The 19,382-nt window shown below is 40.5% G+C and overlaps 1 protein-coding gene across 1 annotated transcript in view; it reads left to right on the top strand.

Annotated features, from left to right (window-relative positions):
* Nucleotides 1-19,382, top strand: part of fstl4 (follistatin-like 4) — a gene marked incomplete at both ends in the record, with an annotated part of 186,026 nt that overhangs the window by 99,243 nt on the left and 67,401 nt on the right. The window contains one exon of the mRNA XM_080509279.1: nt 15,697-15,887. Coding sequence (XP_080365405.1) covers nt 15,697-15,887 — 191 coding nt within the window. The remainder of the gene's footprint in view (nt 1-15,696; nt 15,888-19,382) is intronic.

Genomic DNA, 19,382 nt, shown 5'->3' with positions numbered 1-19,382 from the left:
GCTTGAGCTGCCAGGAGAGGATATTGTAAGAATGAAAGGCAGTGACAATGAACCTTTGTTCATTAGAATTGTTTATATTCACACTCGGCAAATGTTTAACATAAATGTTCCCTTTAGTTTAAAATAAAACATATATAATCTGGAAGACATTGTATTATCAACGACATTTCCTTGAAAAAAACTATATATTGAAGAGGAATTAAGGGAAAGTATGAATGTTAAATGGTTCTTAACATCCAATATTTTCAGTGCAAATTCTCCAATCTCAAGCTGTTTCCAACATCCTACTGAATCACATGTACCAACACATGAATGACTACTGTACTCACTGTGAAGAAAATGAAAGCCCATGTTATGAAATGATTGCATTGTGTCTCATTAGCTCAGGGGGGAAATGTGCTCGTTTTAATTGAGGACTGTCATAAAAGTTGAAATTAGCTCCATATGTTTGCTTCATCTGATGATAATGAATACGCCATTGCTGTGGCATGATTGTTCACTTGAATATCACCCGGACATTCATCAGGCCTCTTGCGAATACATCACAGACTAAATGAATTTCCCTTCATGCTATTGGTTTATGCCTTGAATGATCGGTAGTATAATAAATACAATTATACACTCAAGATTTTCATTTACATGTGTTTATAGCAGCATTCTCTTTATTGATTGCATTATGTATTTCCTATTTAGTTTCAAAGTAATGATTCCATACAGTAAAACATGCATCTTCTTCACTCTATGGAAAAAAAAAGCCTTAAATGCCAATAAGCTACTACTATAAATGATATTCCAGTGAAGTGTCATCCCTGCACTCCCAGCTGCAGTTGATGTGTGGTTAAGTGATAAAGCTGCTTCCTAGAAACCAGAAAAAAAAGGCTGAATCTGCTGTCAAGAGAGATTCCCACGCAAAAAGCTTCAGCCTTTGCCACTGATGCAAAATTCTGACCTTTCGAAAAGAGAAAAGTATGAAAATGAGTTCTTCTTAAGACATACATCCACAGACAGAATTTAGATGAAAGCAAAACTTTCAGATAAAAGCGAAGAATGAACTGACGCCAGCACACACTCTTCCTCCGGTTCTTCTTTTGTTGTTTCTAAGTGTCACTATTATGCAGCATTGATCTCCACATATAGTACATGTGTGGAAAATTTCCTCACACCTGCCAACATTGTGCTTTGTGAAACTGTGAAGGCATGGAAGATTACAACTCATTATTTCTTCCACGTTCATCATCCTGAGATCTTCTTGAAAGGTTCCCGCAGTGTTACACCACCACTGTAAATAGTAAAGTTGTAAACTGAATCAAGAATGAAAAGAAAAAATAGGGTTTCATTTTAGCAGTATAAAAGTGAGAATGTTTCAGCATTTGTCCATATTCACTTAACCCTTCTGTCATTATGGGTGTGTTTATAATGTGTCATCACATAAACCTATTGGACCATTATCCTTTAAAGAGCTTAGGTGTGCTTACGTCTTGGCACATTTCTTTGACAAAGGCAGGTTCTGGACAGGCGGTAGTGAAAGTGACAGAGGGATTACGGATTAAGGAAGGATGAGTAACCAATGAGGTTACCACTTCCTAATGGCTAATTCCTCTGTGGACAAACTGGAAATTTGAATTAGAACTCGTCTACTGATCTACAAAAAAAACCTCAAATAAACATTTGCACAATTTATAGTCAGGCCTTCTGAATAAACTATATTGTGTGTTTTGAAAGCAATTTGAAACTGCTCCGTACAATCAACAAGCATATTGATTTTCAAATATTTCTCAAGTTTAAGGCTCTTTGTGGCTTGTAAAAGGTTATCATTTAGCATCCTGGCACAGCTCTTAGCTTTAGCTAAATTAGGTAGATATTTTTTTGCTGGATCTTTATTGTTATGAGTGGTGTTTAAGGAGTTTGAGGAGCTTAAACAATCTCAAACTACCACCTGCAGGTGTTAGGTGCACGTGAATACAGTATAAAAGTGCATGGGTTGATGTGGTGTGGTTGCGCACTACTTCAGTGGCATGGTGAGACAGTTTTTTTTTCATTATTTGAGGGCTGTAACTCTGCTTAGTACATCACATGCATGGTGCCTCATTTACACACCATGGACTTGTTTACATGATGGTTTTAAGTGAAAACACAAAACTTTTATTGTGTTTTGGGGGTCTGTTTGCATGACAAAGGTGCTCAGAGGCACAAAACACAACTTTTTGAAAAGCTTTCAAAGCGGAACTTCTTGAACGGATGCTTCTGTGCACTACGGCTGCAGAAATAGTTATTTCAATTGAGAGTGATGCGTAATAGCAAATCCGACTTTGTCGTCTATCCATACAAATGTCTGTGTACTCGCCATTGTTAATTATTATAGTGAATTGATCTCTGTGCGCATGTGTGGTTTCATTGCAAAAGCAAACACCACACCCCCTAGTGGCCCAACATGAAAAGTACAGTTTTCAACATTTCTGTTGTTTCCATGTAAATTGCCATTATTTTTGAAATGTTACTGTGTGAACACAAACCATTTCTCAAACAACAACAAATAAACTGAGTGTTCTCACTTAATTCGTGTAAACGGGGCCTAACTGACTAATAGTTCTGGTGCTGATCCATAAGATGGTGGATAGTTAACCGATTAGCTGACTACATTGGAGATGTTGAGACATTGAGATCCTCCAGCAAATATTTCCAATAAAGACAAACTGGGCTGCATAGCGGAGCAGTAGAAAATGGTCTTCCCTAATAGAGAAAAGGTCATGGCTTAAAATACTGGCTGGGCCTTTCTGTTCGGAGTTTACAAGTTTCTCTCATATGTAAGGGTTTTCTCCCATTTCTTCCGACATTCAAAAAAACCTGACTGCGAGTTAATCAATATCCCTAATTTGCCCAAAGGTTTGAATGTGTGTCTTTCCGTGTGTGGTTGTCTCTGTGTGTTTGCCCTCTGATAGACTGGTGCCCTGTCCAGTGTGTATCCTGTATCCTCTTATAGTTAGCGTTGTTTGGCTCTATTGTTCCACAGCCCTGAAGAGGATAGAGTGGTCTAAAAGATGAATGAACGGGCAAACTTATGTAGGCAACAAACGCAATATCAGCTCCTGCAAATGTGTTTAGAAAAACTCCTGTGTTTCAGAAGAAGAGTTTACTGGAGTTCAGAGCCAGCCAGCAGCTATGTCAGTCTAAAACTACAAAGACCTTTGTGATATGATCCGTCCTACTTTGCACAAAGTGTAAGATAGCTCTTAGTGCTCAAGATTAACACTTTATTTTTCTGTATCATCTGCTTGTGACGGAGTCATAGATTGTGCTTCAAATGAAAAATTACAGCATCTGCAATCGCTTAATGATCAAATTGCACAGAGGACACACAGGTTATAAACAGTAGAAACGAACTGTGCACAGAATGATTAATCTTCACGGCTGCTGAAAAGTTTGTCTTTCAAATGTACCTGTCCATGTCCACAATTGTATCAGTAGGTGGGTATTAGGTGTCCCAGTGTAGCGGGTCCTGATTTACACAACTCACTGAAATGAATGGGAAGTTGAAAGTGACATTGTCTCATTGCACAGTGGGTGGTGGCTGAAGCTCAAAAGCAAATGTTTTGTAGCGGGTCCTACTCCAAGGTTGAGCCAGCCAAGCATTGCCCCGCATACTGAGTAACTTATAAAAAGGGAAGCTATTATGCGGACTTGTTTTCAAGGTAACATTCAGTATGCATTATCAAGCATGTTGTCAACATAACTTTGAAAGCCGTAGTCTGTTGAAAAGGATTATTTAGCACCGAGGTACATTGTAAAGGAGCTGTCCATATTAATCTTTACTTTGATATTAGCAATGCTTGTTTTACCTTCATATTTTTTGGTGTATTATCTGCAAGATATTTCTAGGATCTGTGAATTCACATTAGTAATGAATTATTTTTTAAAAAAGGACCGTGAGGACTGCCTTCAAAATTTTGGATGAGATCAGATCCTCTTATTTGAGAGCAATTCTCAGATTTTCAATCCAAACCACAGCTATAAATAGTATATTCACCAATCTTGATGTGAAAAATACTCGTGAATTTCCACTTTCAGTGCACCTTCCCACTTTTTTTCTCCTTGTGTCCCACAAGGTCGCCACAGTATTTGAGGGAGGTGGGTGTTTCTCCAGGGTTGCTGGTCATTAGCGTGGCTCAGTTATTTCACATAAAGCCAGAGGCGGCCATTTCGTCCAGTTTCCTCATTCGGGCAATTTAAATTCTGTATACTCATGGGATCGTCAGGCAGCAGCTTGCAGGCATCAGCAAGGACTATGAAAGGCCTTGAGATTACTGTAACTTACATTGCAGGTGTGAAGCAGAGAGGAGGATGGATGCTAAAAATGTAATCAACGGCTGAGCTTGTTCCCAGTCTCAATCTATTAGCAGAAGCCGGGCCGGGGTAATTATTTTCTTGGGCTAAATCCGCTTCACCCGTGCTGAGAGTACAAGTGCAACTGTATTTATATTCTGCCTGTGCCATCGAGGAGCTGATTATTCTTTGTGCTTTTGGTGTTGACCCTGTACTAAACAAATTCTGTTTGCTCTAAGTTGTATAGGTCTGACAGGATTACTTAGTGTTTGGCTCGAACTATTAGAGGGATGGTAACTATGGGGATGGCACTATGCAAAGCAGGAAACACAACAGCATTATCCAAGCACCGCAGCATGTCATTGAACCGTCATCTCTTTATGATCTGAATAATTCTGAAGATCATAGCTGCACAATGATGTAGTAGTTAGCATGCATGTCTCAAAGTGAGAAGGTCCCTTGGTTCAAGACTTTTCTCTGTTGAGTTTAAGTGCTTTCCTGTTGCATAAGTAGATTTTCTCCAGTTACACCAGTTTCCTCCCACAGCCTTAAAAAAAAACAACCCAAAAAAACATGTGTTTCAGACTAACTGGTGTCACAAAATTCTCCATGGGTCTAAGTGTGAGAGTGTGTGACTGGCAGTCTCTCTAAGTGTCTCCTAACTTTGCCCGTTGTCAGCTGGCTTTGGCTCCGGTGCCAGGAAACCCGAAGTCGGTGTAGAAAACAGATGGCTGGATAATGAGGGTTGTGCCAGTAAATGTTGATATTGAGAAATGTGGAATTTGCAGGAATTTGTGTTTTGTCGTCTGACTTGATTTTCACTGTGAAAATGAGACACCTCATTTTGTGTCTGTGCCACACGGACTGCTGTGATGAAAATAACATGCTTCCTTGGTGTCATCACGGTGTGCGGCGTTTCTCAAGTTATGGCTTAAAACGATGCCAATGTGGATCGTACCTACAGTCCATTCATTATTTTGTTGATGACAGCAACACAAAAGAACAAATGTTGATGAGCATTTTTGGAAATGAGGATCTTTATTTAGACAGTTTGGACTGCTGGTGTCTGACAGGTATGATCAAATGCAATGTCCGGAAGTTAAAGTTGGAATTGTACAATCTATTGAAACAATTGTTTTCACTCTTTGCTCCAGTGACTCCTAATGGTAAAAAAAAAAAAAAAAAAAAAAAAAAGAGAGAGAGACAAGTTTATTACAAAATGTAGAAATGATATAACGCTACAAAAAAGTTAGTAGCAATGATTCCTGACTGAGCTGATGGACATATAAAGTTTAACACTGTTGTCTGCGAAAGGAAGAAAAATCCTCCCACACATGAGTGCCCTCCGTTTGAACGCAGTATACTTCCCTCTGTCTTAACAAAAGAGTAAAGGAGCATCTGATACAAAGCCATTGGACAACATGTGTGATTTTGGTTCTTGTTTTTTCTTTTTTTTCCAGATACTCTGCCACCGAACTGCTTTTTGCTTCTGCTCCCTCCTGTGTGTCATTTGTCTGCATGTCATTCCGCCTGGACCTTCTTTGAGTTCAGCCTGCTCGTGTCTCGTTTGAGTTGTGAGGTCATTTTTTAACGCTTTCAGGTCCACTTTTATTACATTCTGCTGGGCTTGGATCTGTTCACGAATGCTATCCAGGTTGTTTTGCAAGGTAGCTATGTTAGCTTTTTTTACATTATTTCTTTTCTTTTCTTTTTTGTATGCTCAGGTTCTCCTCACCTTATATCCTTTTGCCATTCTTTTCTCGGGTTTTGGTGAAGTTTTTCCTGTTGGTATACAGGAGCTCACAGTCTACGCATCCATGCCAATCATAAGAGCTCCATCGGGCCGCGCTTTTGTTATTGTACTTGTAGGTATTCAGCTGTGGGCAGCACAGTGGTGTAGTCCTCAGCGCTCACACGTCACAGTGACATAACCTCTAGTTGGAGTACTGCCTTTGGGACCTTTCTGTGTGGAGTTTGCATGTTCTTATTGTACATTTGAGTCTTTTCTAAAGGTTTTTGCAGTGACCTCCCACAATTCAAAGACATGCTTTTAAGGTTTATTGCCCACAGGTGATCGTCTGGCAACCTGCCCAGGCTGCATCATTCCTTCTTCAATCAGCAGGAATTTGCAGCTGCAAATCGTGACCCTAAACTACAGAAAGAGGAGTGGAAGATAGAAGGGGAGATGTTTCAGCTATCTTTGTTTTCAGCTGTCACTGCAACCAATATGCAGAAGACAATAAGAAGCATTACTCATGACTGCAGGGATATTCCAACACAACAAACTAAAGCCAGCAATAAAGATGTTTTTGTAGTGCGCACAAGTGCACTCCAAATGAAATAATCATTGAACTTCTTCAAAACAAAGAACTACAACTCACATAACTAGATCCAAATACAGCCTCCATGTGGCGTACTCTATGCTAATTAAGAAAGTAATCAGAACAGATCAAGCACAACTTTGTTCCCGAGATGAAGAAAAAAAGCACAACAGCTGTACACACTGCCATGCTCAAATGAAAAATTTAAGTATTTAGCTGATTCTGGAGCACGCTAAAACTAAAATACACTTTCAGTGGACTTCAAAAACTAAACTTTACATGTCTCAGAAATGCACACTTTTCCTCCGGCTGATTGGATCCAATGCAGGCATATACAGTAGGAATAAAAGAGAATTGAAATCCACTGGGAGTGACAGTAAGAGAGTAAGAGATATAGGCCCGATGCGTATAGTGCTGATGTGCAGTTTGAGAAGCCAGTTGCAAACGATAGGCTGGCAGACAGACAGGCACGCAGAGAGTGAATGCTACTGTACTATTTCTCCTTCACTGCTTTGCCAATAACTTTGGTGTTGCAATGGGTTTTCTCATTTAGTCGGTGCCAAGCTGCACAGACTCTGATAAGGCTTCCTGAGCGCACACTGATCCACTCTGCTAAATGTATAGTGAAGCAAACTGGCAGACAGCTTGTCTGTACTCTGGAAATCTAGAGGCGTCATTTAAAATCGGTGTGAGATATGTGTTAGCCAAGAAATGTAGGAGTCACTTTTAACATTAAATCATCCCCATGTTTTTTTTTGTTTTTTTTTTCCTGACTTGAAGTGGGATTATTGCCCACACTGTCACTGAAAAGTTCTCAAAATCCATCCCATGTGGGAACATTAATTTCGAAAGCAACAATCTTGCTGGAGCCCCAACTCTGACCACGATATGCTGCTCATGGTCAACTGTGATGACTCACAATCGATCATATCAGCTGACACTCCTGATCACCAATGTCTCACGCACACAGTCCGTGTCATCTTTCTAAATTTTACTGGTTGAAGCCCCACTGATCATTTACGCTGATCTGCTGCTGCATATCCCCTCCACCTCCAGGATCCCCTCCTCCTGTTTGGTGTAAATGAATGCTGTGCAAGCTGTTTTTGAATAATGACCGGTGTTTTGTGCTATGGTTTCAAATTTACATTTTTTTTTTTTTTTTTTTTTTTTTTATGCATTACACCCCCTGCAAAATATTTCACATACCAGTGGATTCATCCCATGAACAGCTTAAATAGCACATTTCTCTCTGTCGAATGCATCTGTAATTTGTTGTAATAGAAACGCTGTTAGGTGTGGCCACCCTTGCCTAATGTGTTGGTCTTTTTCTATGCTGGTGTAATAGCTCCCACCTGATGAGGCATTGAGCTTGCTGAGACTTTCGAAGTCACAAGTCTTTTTAGGTACTGTAGGTTTCTAGTTTGTGCTGCGAGCGATCAGAACAGCACAACAACCTCAAAGAATCACAATTAATTCATTTTAAGACAACATTATAGATTTGAAAACCTGCTGCCGAGAAAAAGACTTCATCACATCCTTTCAGGTCTTCATACATGTTGATTCTGCAAACATATGGTTACTTTGGTAAGAGTAACCAGCTAACATTGGAATGCAACATACTTGAACAAGATAATTGCTATCTATTTTAATGAAGCGACGTAATGTGCTGGCTGGATTTCTCATTAAATCTAAGATATACTGTCTTGTTGTACACCGATAGTTCTGGAGGCTTTTATCATTTGATGAAGAACCGTTAAAGGCAAATACATCAATAGTTAATTCCCGTACTGTGGAGTCTGCCTTTCCTGTGCTAGATTTCTATTACCTGCTCATCCAGGATAATTCACAGGACATTAAGTAGGTTTATTGCAGGTAATGTGAAGCAAACATTTGTTTTGCTGCTGCTTCATTTAGACAAATTGCTGATGGTCATGTTTATATGAGTTGAGTTCATGAGTTGTAAAAGGCCTTTAAAATCAGTCCTACCAATTAGTCACTGATACACATGGATCGATAGACTGTAAAACAATTTTTTTATTTTTGTTAGTTTTTGGGTTTTTTTTCTACACACCACTATCAAAAGCCTATCTAAACATATTAAAAAAAAAATTGTGCACCTAATAGTCAAAGGTCAAAACATTGATATTTGTCTCCTTAAAGACAAATATGAATCAACCAATCAATGAATTGTTCAACACACAAAGAATACAAACACCAATAAAAATACTTTTCACTTTAAATGACCCAAGGACAGTAATAAGCTAAAGTAACAAAACACACACACACACATGTTAAAGAAGTCTAAAGAACATAACTTAACAAATAATTAATGACATTCCTTGTCTCTTATCATCAGTCTGAACTATAACCCTTAATTAGTGTCTATTTTGGAACTCAGGTAGCCGGTTTTTATTTAAATAGCTAAATAAAAATGTATGTTATATTTTTTAATCCAAATAAAAGCATTTAATTGTAACATTTCAAAACAACTTCTTCACACAGTTTGAAAAACCACAATGGTCACATGAATATATGATTGTGGAAAATAAAGATTTTTGGAGATAGGATGCAAACAAAATGTATGAATATTAAAATGTTGACATATAAAGATAAAAGTTTTCTCTCACAAGTGTCACAGAATGAATGGTGGATAAACTATGAAGCTCACAGTAAGCCGATTTAAACAGCTGCCAACAGCGATTATGCAACATGGGGCTCTGCTGTGAGTGGTGTCACCCTTGGTAGATTGGCTCTGCTCGAGTAGACCTTGTTGCCCCCAGGAGCAAAGAATGTCCATCATATCCATAATTAAATGGATGGGAGGTCCATCACTAGTACACATTAGCAGCACAAAGACGGCATCGCAGTAAATAATCCCATCATTTCAGCCAGAGGAGGTCGGGCAGACATAAATTGAACACCGAGCAGTTTTACATTCCAGAGGACATTGTTGAGAGGTTTCATCATCTGACAGATTGATACCTTGGATTTCCCTTCTTTTCCTCTTGTCTTCTAGCCTGAGCCAAGAACTCGGCCAACAAGTACAAAGGAGATGTTCGATTCATAAGAATCCAAAAATGTACTGTACATATAAATGCGGAAATGTGTGAACATAACTGTTTTGGAATGAAGAGAAAATGTAAGCATATGATTTCTTTTTTTTTTTTTTTTTTTTTTTTTTTTTTTTTTTTTATTATTTTTAAATACTTTACAGTCATTCCAATTTGCTGTTATAGAGAAAATAGAAAAGCCCAACATATCCACATGAGCAAGCAGGTGTGTTTGCGACTGTGGAAAGGAAAAACTCCCTCAACAAGGAGAAACCTTTGCAGAAACCAGACTCAGAGGTGGCGGCATTCTGCGGACCGGTTGGGGTGAGAGGATAGAGGAGAGGAGAGGAGAGGAGAGACAGAGAAAGGCTTGGTGAAACAAAATAAATACAAAAAATACAAAATACAAAATACATACAATACCCTTGTTAGTGCTACATACAATTGTTTTTTTTTTTTTTTTTTGATAATACATTAACCACAGTGATCTAAATATTTTCCAACTGCCATGAGATTAAGACCAGCCTGAGCAACAACAGAGCAAAAGACCTAAATAATGACAACAATTATAACAAAAGCAAAAAGCAAAAGGACATAGAACAAAAATAAATAAATAAATAAATAAAACAAACAAACAAACACAACAACAACAAAAGCAGACAACAACTTGGTTTTGATAATTAACAGAACAATCTCGTCAATGAGGAGTGGGAGTGTGTGTGTGTGTGTGTGTGTGTGTGTGTGTGTGTGTGTGTGTGTGTGTGTGTGTGTGTGTGTGTGTGTGTGTGTGTGTGTGTGTGGTTTGTCCTCTGGATGTGAATGAAACTGTTGTGGGGGGGCCGCAGCACCACCCCGGAGCCCAAGGCCACCAGGGCCGGACGCTGCCACTCCGGCACCCAGCGACCCACCGGATCCAGGGAGGCCCCGACAGCCCCCCCCGGAGAGCCACGCCCCAACCCGGAAGGCACCAGACGGAGCGCGGAGAGAGAACCCCCCCCAGGCCAGAGGGGCCCACAGGAGAAGGATAAAGGGCGCAGAGCCCCGGGCCCCGACCGAGCCGCCAAGCCGGGACCGGCCAGCGCAGCGCCCCCAGGCCACGCGGGCAGGGAGCCCCCCCGGCCCCGACAGCGGAGCCCGCCGCACCCCCGGGGGCCATCCCCCCACCACCCCCCCAACCCCCGGCGGGACAGAGAAGGCCCCAGCCGCCGAGCCCCAGACCAGCCCCCCCCCAGACCAGGAAGAGCGAAGGCCCAGCCAGGCCCGGCCGGAGGACAGCCACCCCCCCCCCCCACCCCATCACCTAATCCCAGCCCACCCACACACTCACACCCAAGCATACGCATACACACACACAGACATACATACACACCCACACAGATACACACACCAAGCATACACATACACACACAGACATACATATCTACATATATACAGACATACGTACATACATTTATATGGTTGGGAGGGGGGTGCCCCCCACTCCCCAGGCCGCCAGCCAGGCCCCCACCAGGCCACTACGGGATCTCGTCCTCCACCAGTCCAACTGTGAATAGGGAGGGAGGACCACTGCCCAGCCCCCCCGGAGGTGCCACGCCCGAGCTAGCGTGCCCCCCGCACTCCAGCCGCACCCGCCCCGGAACACGGCGGGACCACAGCGGGAGGTGCTGGGGGGAGCCCCCACCCCCCCCTCCACCCTGTGGGGTGTTGGGTGCATGTGGATGTGTGTATTTGTGTTTTGAAGAGGTGGTGCAATGTGTGTGTCTAGGGTGCGGTTTAAAATTGAGGGGTAGCATATAAGCATATGATTTCTAGTGTCACATTGCAAATTAAGGAAAATGTGCATTATGAATACTAAATTTTATACTTTAAGCAACAATGAGCATTTTTAACTATTAGAAAGTAGCACAGTTCTCAATAAGCTCATTACCGTTCACATTTGTCATAAGTAAAATAATGTGAATAATACTGCATTCCTCCTTGTACCAACTGTACGTAATACTGTATTAGCATTAACATGTAACTACAGTATCTGTGACATTTTAGTAGCTTTAAACAAATATCTCTCTTTTATATGATTCTGCTTTCTGCATGTTGGTAGATTATCACAGCTATTTTCTTCCTTCTTTTTCTCATCATGTGCTTTGGAGATTCTTCCTCCTGTTGCAGGAGCATTCTGATGCCCTTTGACCAAGTGCATCATACTTTTCTCAGTCTCCACGGGGTAGTCTGCCTTTGCAGCAGATAACAGCTGAATTTCTACCTTAAAATCGGTGCTCATGTGCAGCCTGTAAGGTATTGCCGGTGGTGAGTTCCTGTAGGCGGGATGAAACTCAGCAGGTGGTCCCAGAGCAGAGCCGGCTGGGGAACTCTGCGGCAGAGAGAGTGCAGAATGGCAGCCTTTACCTCATCTAACTGACCCACGATGCTGCTTTTCCCAGCCGATATTACATGTGTGGGTACCCTTGGGCATATTAACAATGAATAAACAAGGAACATGTTTAAACATTAAGCACATGCCTGATTCCCCCAAAAAAATACACATATGGGCTCCTAGTAATTACATGAACAGCAGAGAAAGGTTGAGGTTGGCGTTTTTAAATAACATAAATGTAAGGCAAGTGAGTGCATGTGTGGGTTTGACGTTGTTCATCGAAGTTATGAAATTCTTTAGCAAAACTGATGCAATGGAAAAAAAAGTGGAGTTGAAATATTTGTAGTTGCACATTTAATCTTTTTTTTTTCTATTTCTTTTTACCTTGGAGATCGAGCACCTCTTCAAATATCCATGAGATTTTTTTATCTTCTCCTCCAGTTCTCTCCATTTAGCATGACATAGAATTTCTTCTGCGGCTCTCTGCCTCTCTGTTTGTTTTCCCCCGCCTGACATTTATAAAGCAAGAGCTTGGAGGATGCTCTGAGCGGCGCAGAGTTGCTCAGTCTTCGGGACATTGAGCGTCCATGGTGCGAGCAGCTCCGGATCACTCACTTAAGTAGCTAACATTTCAATCAGGCAATAAAGAGAGTCTTAGTCCCTCTAGAACAATAAAACTGTGTTAGAGTCAGGGGTGGATGCACTGTAATACAGACAGATATTTCTCTGCCACTGCTGCAGCTGCTGCACTCAGCAGAATGAGAGAGACTGAATCAAAGGACGCTCTCAACAGCAGAGAACGAGAGCGTGATTCACTGTAACATCCAGCTGGAACATTCTCTTTTATCTCCACAAATAAAATCTATGTGTATCTGGAGAGGTGAGAAGGTCATTAGGTCATTCGAATAGTTTATGAATGTGATCAACCTCTGCAACATTGGTCCAACTTCTAATGCAAAATATATATCTTTTCACTTTTTTTTTCTTTCTCCCCTGTAAAGACTCGTGCAGGGGCTGAGCAAGTCTGAGCAAAGAGAGGATTGTTCTCACCATATATGACAAGATGTAAATCAGTGTGTGGGTGTTAATTTATTTCTGTCCTTCCAGCACCGGGACAGGGGATGACAGTTAGGTGATGATCCCTCATGTCTGAGCCATCTCACGCCTCATTCCTCTCGCAGGAATAACATTGAACAGGGATTTAGCCAGGACCTTGACTCGACTGTGTGCTTGTAGAATACAGTGCACATTGTCTTAGTCATGTCAGTGTGTGAGTCATCGGGGTATGGAAAAAAAAAAAAAATGCTGCAGATGTGTGTGTTTCTTCTTTTACTTGTGATTTCATGAGTGCATGTAGCACACCACATGCACTCCTCCAAGATGAGCAGCAGATGAAATTGATTTATTGAATTAATTCTGACTTGCTGTTTTCTAGAGTGACCTCCACAACCAAGCAAAACACTTTGATAGATGTACCTGATTACCAGTTCCAAGTACTACAAATCAGAAGCTATCGTACACCTAAGGTCTAGTGCCATGATCTCATTTCATCACTTTCCATTGGATGCAATCCATTAAATCACAGATGACCTAAATGTTGCTGTTTCAACAATGAGCCACTGTTGGTGAGATGGAGGTCTGATGCAATAGGAAAGTATGAGGCGAATAGCCTCCCAGCACTATTACCCAATACAGTTAGTGCGTTCCTTTTTTTTTTTTAAATCCATATGATTTTTTAGTTAATGTTATTTTATGGCTGTACCTGTCTTGTGCACACTGGGGACTTTTACAAAGTTATTCCAATGTGGTTTTACTGCAAATGGCAAATAAAATGAATCTGATGAATCTGAATCTATTGTCAACTGTTGAGGCAATGATTATTTTTCAGCATGACCAGGATCTGAAGATTGCTATTATCTGCTGCTGGATATAACTGATTATCAAACTGCTCCAAACAGCCCATAAAAAACATATTGATAAACTGACAAATATTTTATTGGCTTAATTGAATTACATTCTTTGGTGGTGGGGATCCAACTCCTCGAACATAAAGTAGGTCACGTGTCATTACAATTTGAAAGAGCCCACATACATCTGAAATCTTCCACTTCTAAGATACATGCGTAACTCATAACCTTGACAACAGTAGTTTTACTACTGTTGTCAAGGTTAGTGGTGCTGAATTCATTTAATTCAGTCTCTTTCTCCAATTTATTAGCCAAGTGAAGATTTCAAGCTGTTTGATCTCACCACTAATCCCCATCTTTGGTTCAAGACCTTTTTGTTTCTACACTCCTGTTTTTGCTGAGGAGACCAGTTTTTTTCAGCACATACATCATTAATGATGACGAGTCTTCTCACCATGTCAAGGTCAGATCAGGCATTGGAAATGAATGGGGAGAATATCAGTTCAAAGGTCTTTAAAGACTTGCTTGGCTCTAAGTTTTTTTTCTTCTTGCATAGCATACATTTCTGTTTTTGTGTGCATTTCTGCATATACATAAGAAGATAATGCGTGCATTTTAATATAATACTAAAAACAATACTTTAAGATGGTGGGAGACCTGTTGGCTTTGCTGCAGGGACTGTTTTACTCACAAATGTACAAATGTAGGAAGGCTTTGACAGCAGCCCCACCCTGCACCAGCCTTGGTATTGGAGAAAAGGAGAAGTTATGACTGACGTTCTTGACACCATTAAGCCTTTCATGCACTCTGATGTTGCCTTTGTTAGCTCTTGTGGCAGTTGAGTTGTCGGAGAACATTAGGCACCAAGATCCACTTCTAGGCACTCTCAGAAGGGGGTCTCCTGCACTGCACGGATCCTGAGCGATGTCACCCCGACAATTTATTCATATGAAAGGTTTTTATTTTTTATTTTTGGACTTTGTTCTCACATCATCATGCCTCTGACTTTGACGTAAGCCTCATAACCTCACACCATCTCATCACTTCCTTTCATGCTGTCATTGGGCCAGGTTCAGGTGATAGTACACCAAAAGAGGGCCACAAAAGAAGAAAAAAAAAAACGTATTTCCCCTTTCTGTTGCTGGTGCTTGCTTGTCTGCCTACTCTTCATTATTATCAAGTCCCTCACAGCATGTGACAGACGTGTTTTGCATAATCATTGATTTCGAGTGTGAAGAATAAGCATGGTGGCTGCCCATGATTAATTTGCAGCCTTTAATTTCCTCCACGCATCCACATCAGACGGAGCCGGGTGGAGAATCGGGATCGAGAGGCCCGGCTCGGTTTGAAACATGAGCCATAATCCCACAGCAAAGCAGGACAAGGAGCTTGACAGGGTCTAAATGAGGATGTTTACCTTTTGTTTTCATGTGGATTCAAGGATTAGTTGTAATTAATTGAACCCCCTGCTTCAAAAGGCAGTCAGACATATTATCCAAACAAAAAAACATACATTTTTATTTTAAATGAGTAAACACTCAAGGACACACAAAAGCATGTACAAATACACACATAATCCATTCCTCTTACCCTGCTTTTCCTATCACACCACTATAAAATACACAAACATACAGAATCCAATTAACTGTTACCCTCCAAAGGCTTTGGCTCTTACAATTGCAGTTAATCTAATGTCTTCCTTCCCATATCTCTGTTTACACTTGCAGGCAATGCGTGCACCATGTCGGAGTACAACAGGCTGAAGAGCATGCTGCTGGATATGCAACCAAAAGTGCTGAAGGATGGTGTACAGAGCCAGCAGAGGGACATGGAGCAGAAGAGAGCGCTGGTGGACACCATGTTTAAGTATCTGGATGTGAACCAGGACGGCCGGTTGATCAGTGATGAACTGGAAAAGGTTTGTCGCAAATTATATAAGACTGTGCATGAAATAAACCTGCATTTGTTGCAAGTCCGCTTATTGTTGCCATGATGGTAAAAAGTGTAGTGAAGTGTGTTTTTCTGGATGTTTGGATGGACTGTCCACCACATTTGTGCACCATTTGTTTGTCCACTAGAGTTCCTGCTGGTTGTTCAGTGCCATATGGCCAACATATAAAGTGGGATGAGGGAAATATGGCTGTAACATTTAGTTATTTTGTTTCTAACAATGAAGAATGTTTGCTGAGGTTATCGTTCCACTGGGGTCTCTAGGGAAACAATTGGGGAAATACAAAAAAGATTGATTTTGGCATTTCCCGATGGGGGAATTGAATTATTGCGAGCATCATCTGGTGTCAGAAAATGGGCATCAGTGATGGGTGTTAATTAGACTCCTCCCAGCCAATGCTCAGATCTCAGTGACCACCATCTAGCCAGAATTTCAATGAAGCATGTTCAAGTTAGTATGCACTGCATCATGCCACAAAGAGGGTGAAATTCATATTTTTTTGATGGTCTCTCAATGTAAATGTGCTGCAACTCTTTAATATGGTATATAATTGCAAGACTAGCTGTTTGATGCTTGAGAAAAAAGGCTCCATTGGGTACTCCACATTCATAAGTGTGACTAAATATAGCCTCAAAAATGCCACAATAATTAATCTGTTATCTGGGTGTGATTTTAAATTCCAGACAGCTTTGTCCTCTTATAAGATTGAGGAGATTGCATAACTTCTTTCTTTCCTGTCTCTGAACTGCATCAAAAAGAACCCCTGAAGAATTAATGATGATGACATGTCACCCGGAAATCTTCAGATAAGGCTTTTTTCTATCCTGTAAGGAATTCAAGAATTCACTTTCACTCAGATAATGCTTTTAAGGATCAAAGATGAACTCCAGTCATCCATCCAGGCTGTGCCCACTTTGGGATCAGTCTATTGTTGCCGATGGTCTTGGAAGGGGAAGTCATGTACTTGGGCTTTTGAAATATTTTATTCAAATGCCCAAGGACAGATTAGTCTGTGACAGGGAGCACATGGCTGCAGTCAGATGAAGGCAGCAACATGAAAAAACATTTGTCACATCCTTTAATCTGCCATGTCATATGTGCCCCACACAGAATCTGCTGGGGAAGAGGAACTAGAAGGAAGAGGTTTTATTTAGTATAGACAGAGATAGTGTAGAACTTACAGTAGAACTAACTAAAGGTTTTTTATTTATTTATTATTTTTTTATGTACACAGTTTATCAGTCAGTCAAGGACTTTGTTTCTGGTTTTTTTTATATTGATACCATTTTTTTCTCCTTATGTGTCATATATTTTATCTTTCACTTGTGGCGGTTGCTAGGAGCCAGGCCTCTCACCCAAAGGACTATGGGTAAAGGGGCGGGGTTTGGGCTCTCCCGCGCTGGGGCTTTTGTGGGCTGTACCAGTCCTGTTCTGTGTTCGCTGAAATAAAGACGTGTTCCAAAATAAAATAAAAAAACCAAGAATGTTCACATTGCATCAACAACAATCACTTCTTACATCAGTCATTCTCAAAATATGCAACATTTTTAAAACTGTGATGAGTGCAACGGAAAAGGACATAATCTAGCTTGTATAATGTATCACATTTGGATGGTTTCCATCAACAGTCCTTTGTGAGTGGAGTTTGCATGTTCTTTTCCATGAGAGTTTTCTCTGGATACTCCAGCGCCCTCGCACAATCCAATAATATGCTTGTTAGGTTCATCTGTGATTTAACTGTGGTCATACGCACTGTGATGGACTGTACAATACTTCTCACCCCCATGTCAGCTGTGATTGGCTCCTCCCCCATAACAACAGCTTCAATAATGAATCCATGAATAAAAATGTGTATACAATATTGCATTTTTCTAACACAAGCACACATCAGACTGCACTTGCACTTTTTTAAAAGAAAAGTTTTGACAAGCAGGTTCCTGCTCCTGTTTCGTGCAGAGTGCATTCTGATCCTTTGATGCAAATTATTTACTTCATCGGGATGTTTTCTGTTATTTACGTGGCCAGAATTCTGCTTTATTTTTTACAGACTTTCCACAGGTAATATAAGCACTGGGTAAAAAGATTAGATGAGGCACCCCTTTTAAATGCTCAATAGGCACTTTTGAATGCAGAAGCCATCGTTTCAGCATGAGCTGTCTTTTGTCACAGATAACCTGCACTGAGAGACATTTTTATTAGTGACTGCTGTGCGTTTGAGGAAAAAAAAACAACAACTTTAAGGGAATATAGTGGGACTGGAGCTATTGAACAGACGCCGAGTCTTCTGTTTATCTCCCTAAAACTGCTTAACATCACCTATTCAGAGATGGTTCCCTCGAGAACGCTGAGTGTGCTGCTATAAGGGAAAAAAGGACTCATAAATGACAAACAATAGAAGAGAGAGTGGTGTGCCTTCCCAAGGGAAGGTCTTTGAATTAACTCAGGTGCAGTATGCAAGAGAAGCAAGAGTGGCGATGGGCTTAAAATGGAAATCAATCTGGGAAGCTTTACAATGACAGACTACATGTTTAACACACCATTTTGAAACTGAAGGATCCTTTAATTTCTTTTGGTTCAGTTGTTTATGTAGTTATTTTTTGTTCTTTTGAAGAATAACTTATTCTAATTGTGGAAATGCATGGTATAAATGCCACATTAAGTGCCATTTATATTCAGGCTACTCATTTATTTGGGAACTTTATTTTGCATGCTACAAATAAAGGGTCTTTTATCATTACATTGTGGAATATACTGATTGTATTATTGTGTTTTTGGTAAAGGTACAGAATGAGCAGGGCTCTAAACAGGAACAAATGCATAGTTTGATGTTGTCCCCACATTGGCCTCATTACTAAGATTAATGTAATCCAATTTAGTCTATTAATTTGCATCTTTTATGTAGCTTTTCAATGTTTAAATGAAGTGCATGCATTTTTAGACTGTCAAGCTAAAATAATAAAGGATCTTATGTTGCCTCTTTCTTTGAGTTTCCATGCTGGTGGTGGGCTCCTGCCTGAGAGGAAAGACCTGGGCAAGGCCAGTGAGCCGTTAAACTCTGATTGCCAGTTCATTGGCATCTGCCATTGCATAGAGGGAAATAAGCTCCAGTTGTTTTTTTACTGCGTCACCTGTTTATTTTTTGTCCTTCGGTGTCGGTTGGTTTGGCAAAATCGCCACATATGTTTTGTCACATCTCATTTTATTGGGTGAGTTTGTTCAGTTATTACCAACTACTGACGCTATAAAATCATATGAAAATTAATAAAATCAAGCTCAAATTCCATATTACGCACAGAATGCACAAAATAACACCCAGTTAAGGGGAAAATGAAAAACATTTTTAAACGTCTTACTTGCTACTTAGTAGGGGGGGTGGATAAATGACCTTTTTTCCCAAAACCTTCGTGTAACAGGTTTATTTTGACCTTATTTATATATAAAACACACAAGTAACCTGCATTT

This window comes from Blennius ocellaris (assembly GCF_963422515.1).
Source record: "Blennius ocellaris genome assembly, chromosome: 14".
NCBI classification, from domain to species: Eukaryota; Metazoa; Chordata; class Actinopteri; order Blenniiformes; family Blenniidae; genus Blennius; species Blennius ocellaris.
This window is presented reverse-complemented; position numbering and strand designations above follow the sequence as displayed.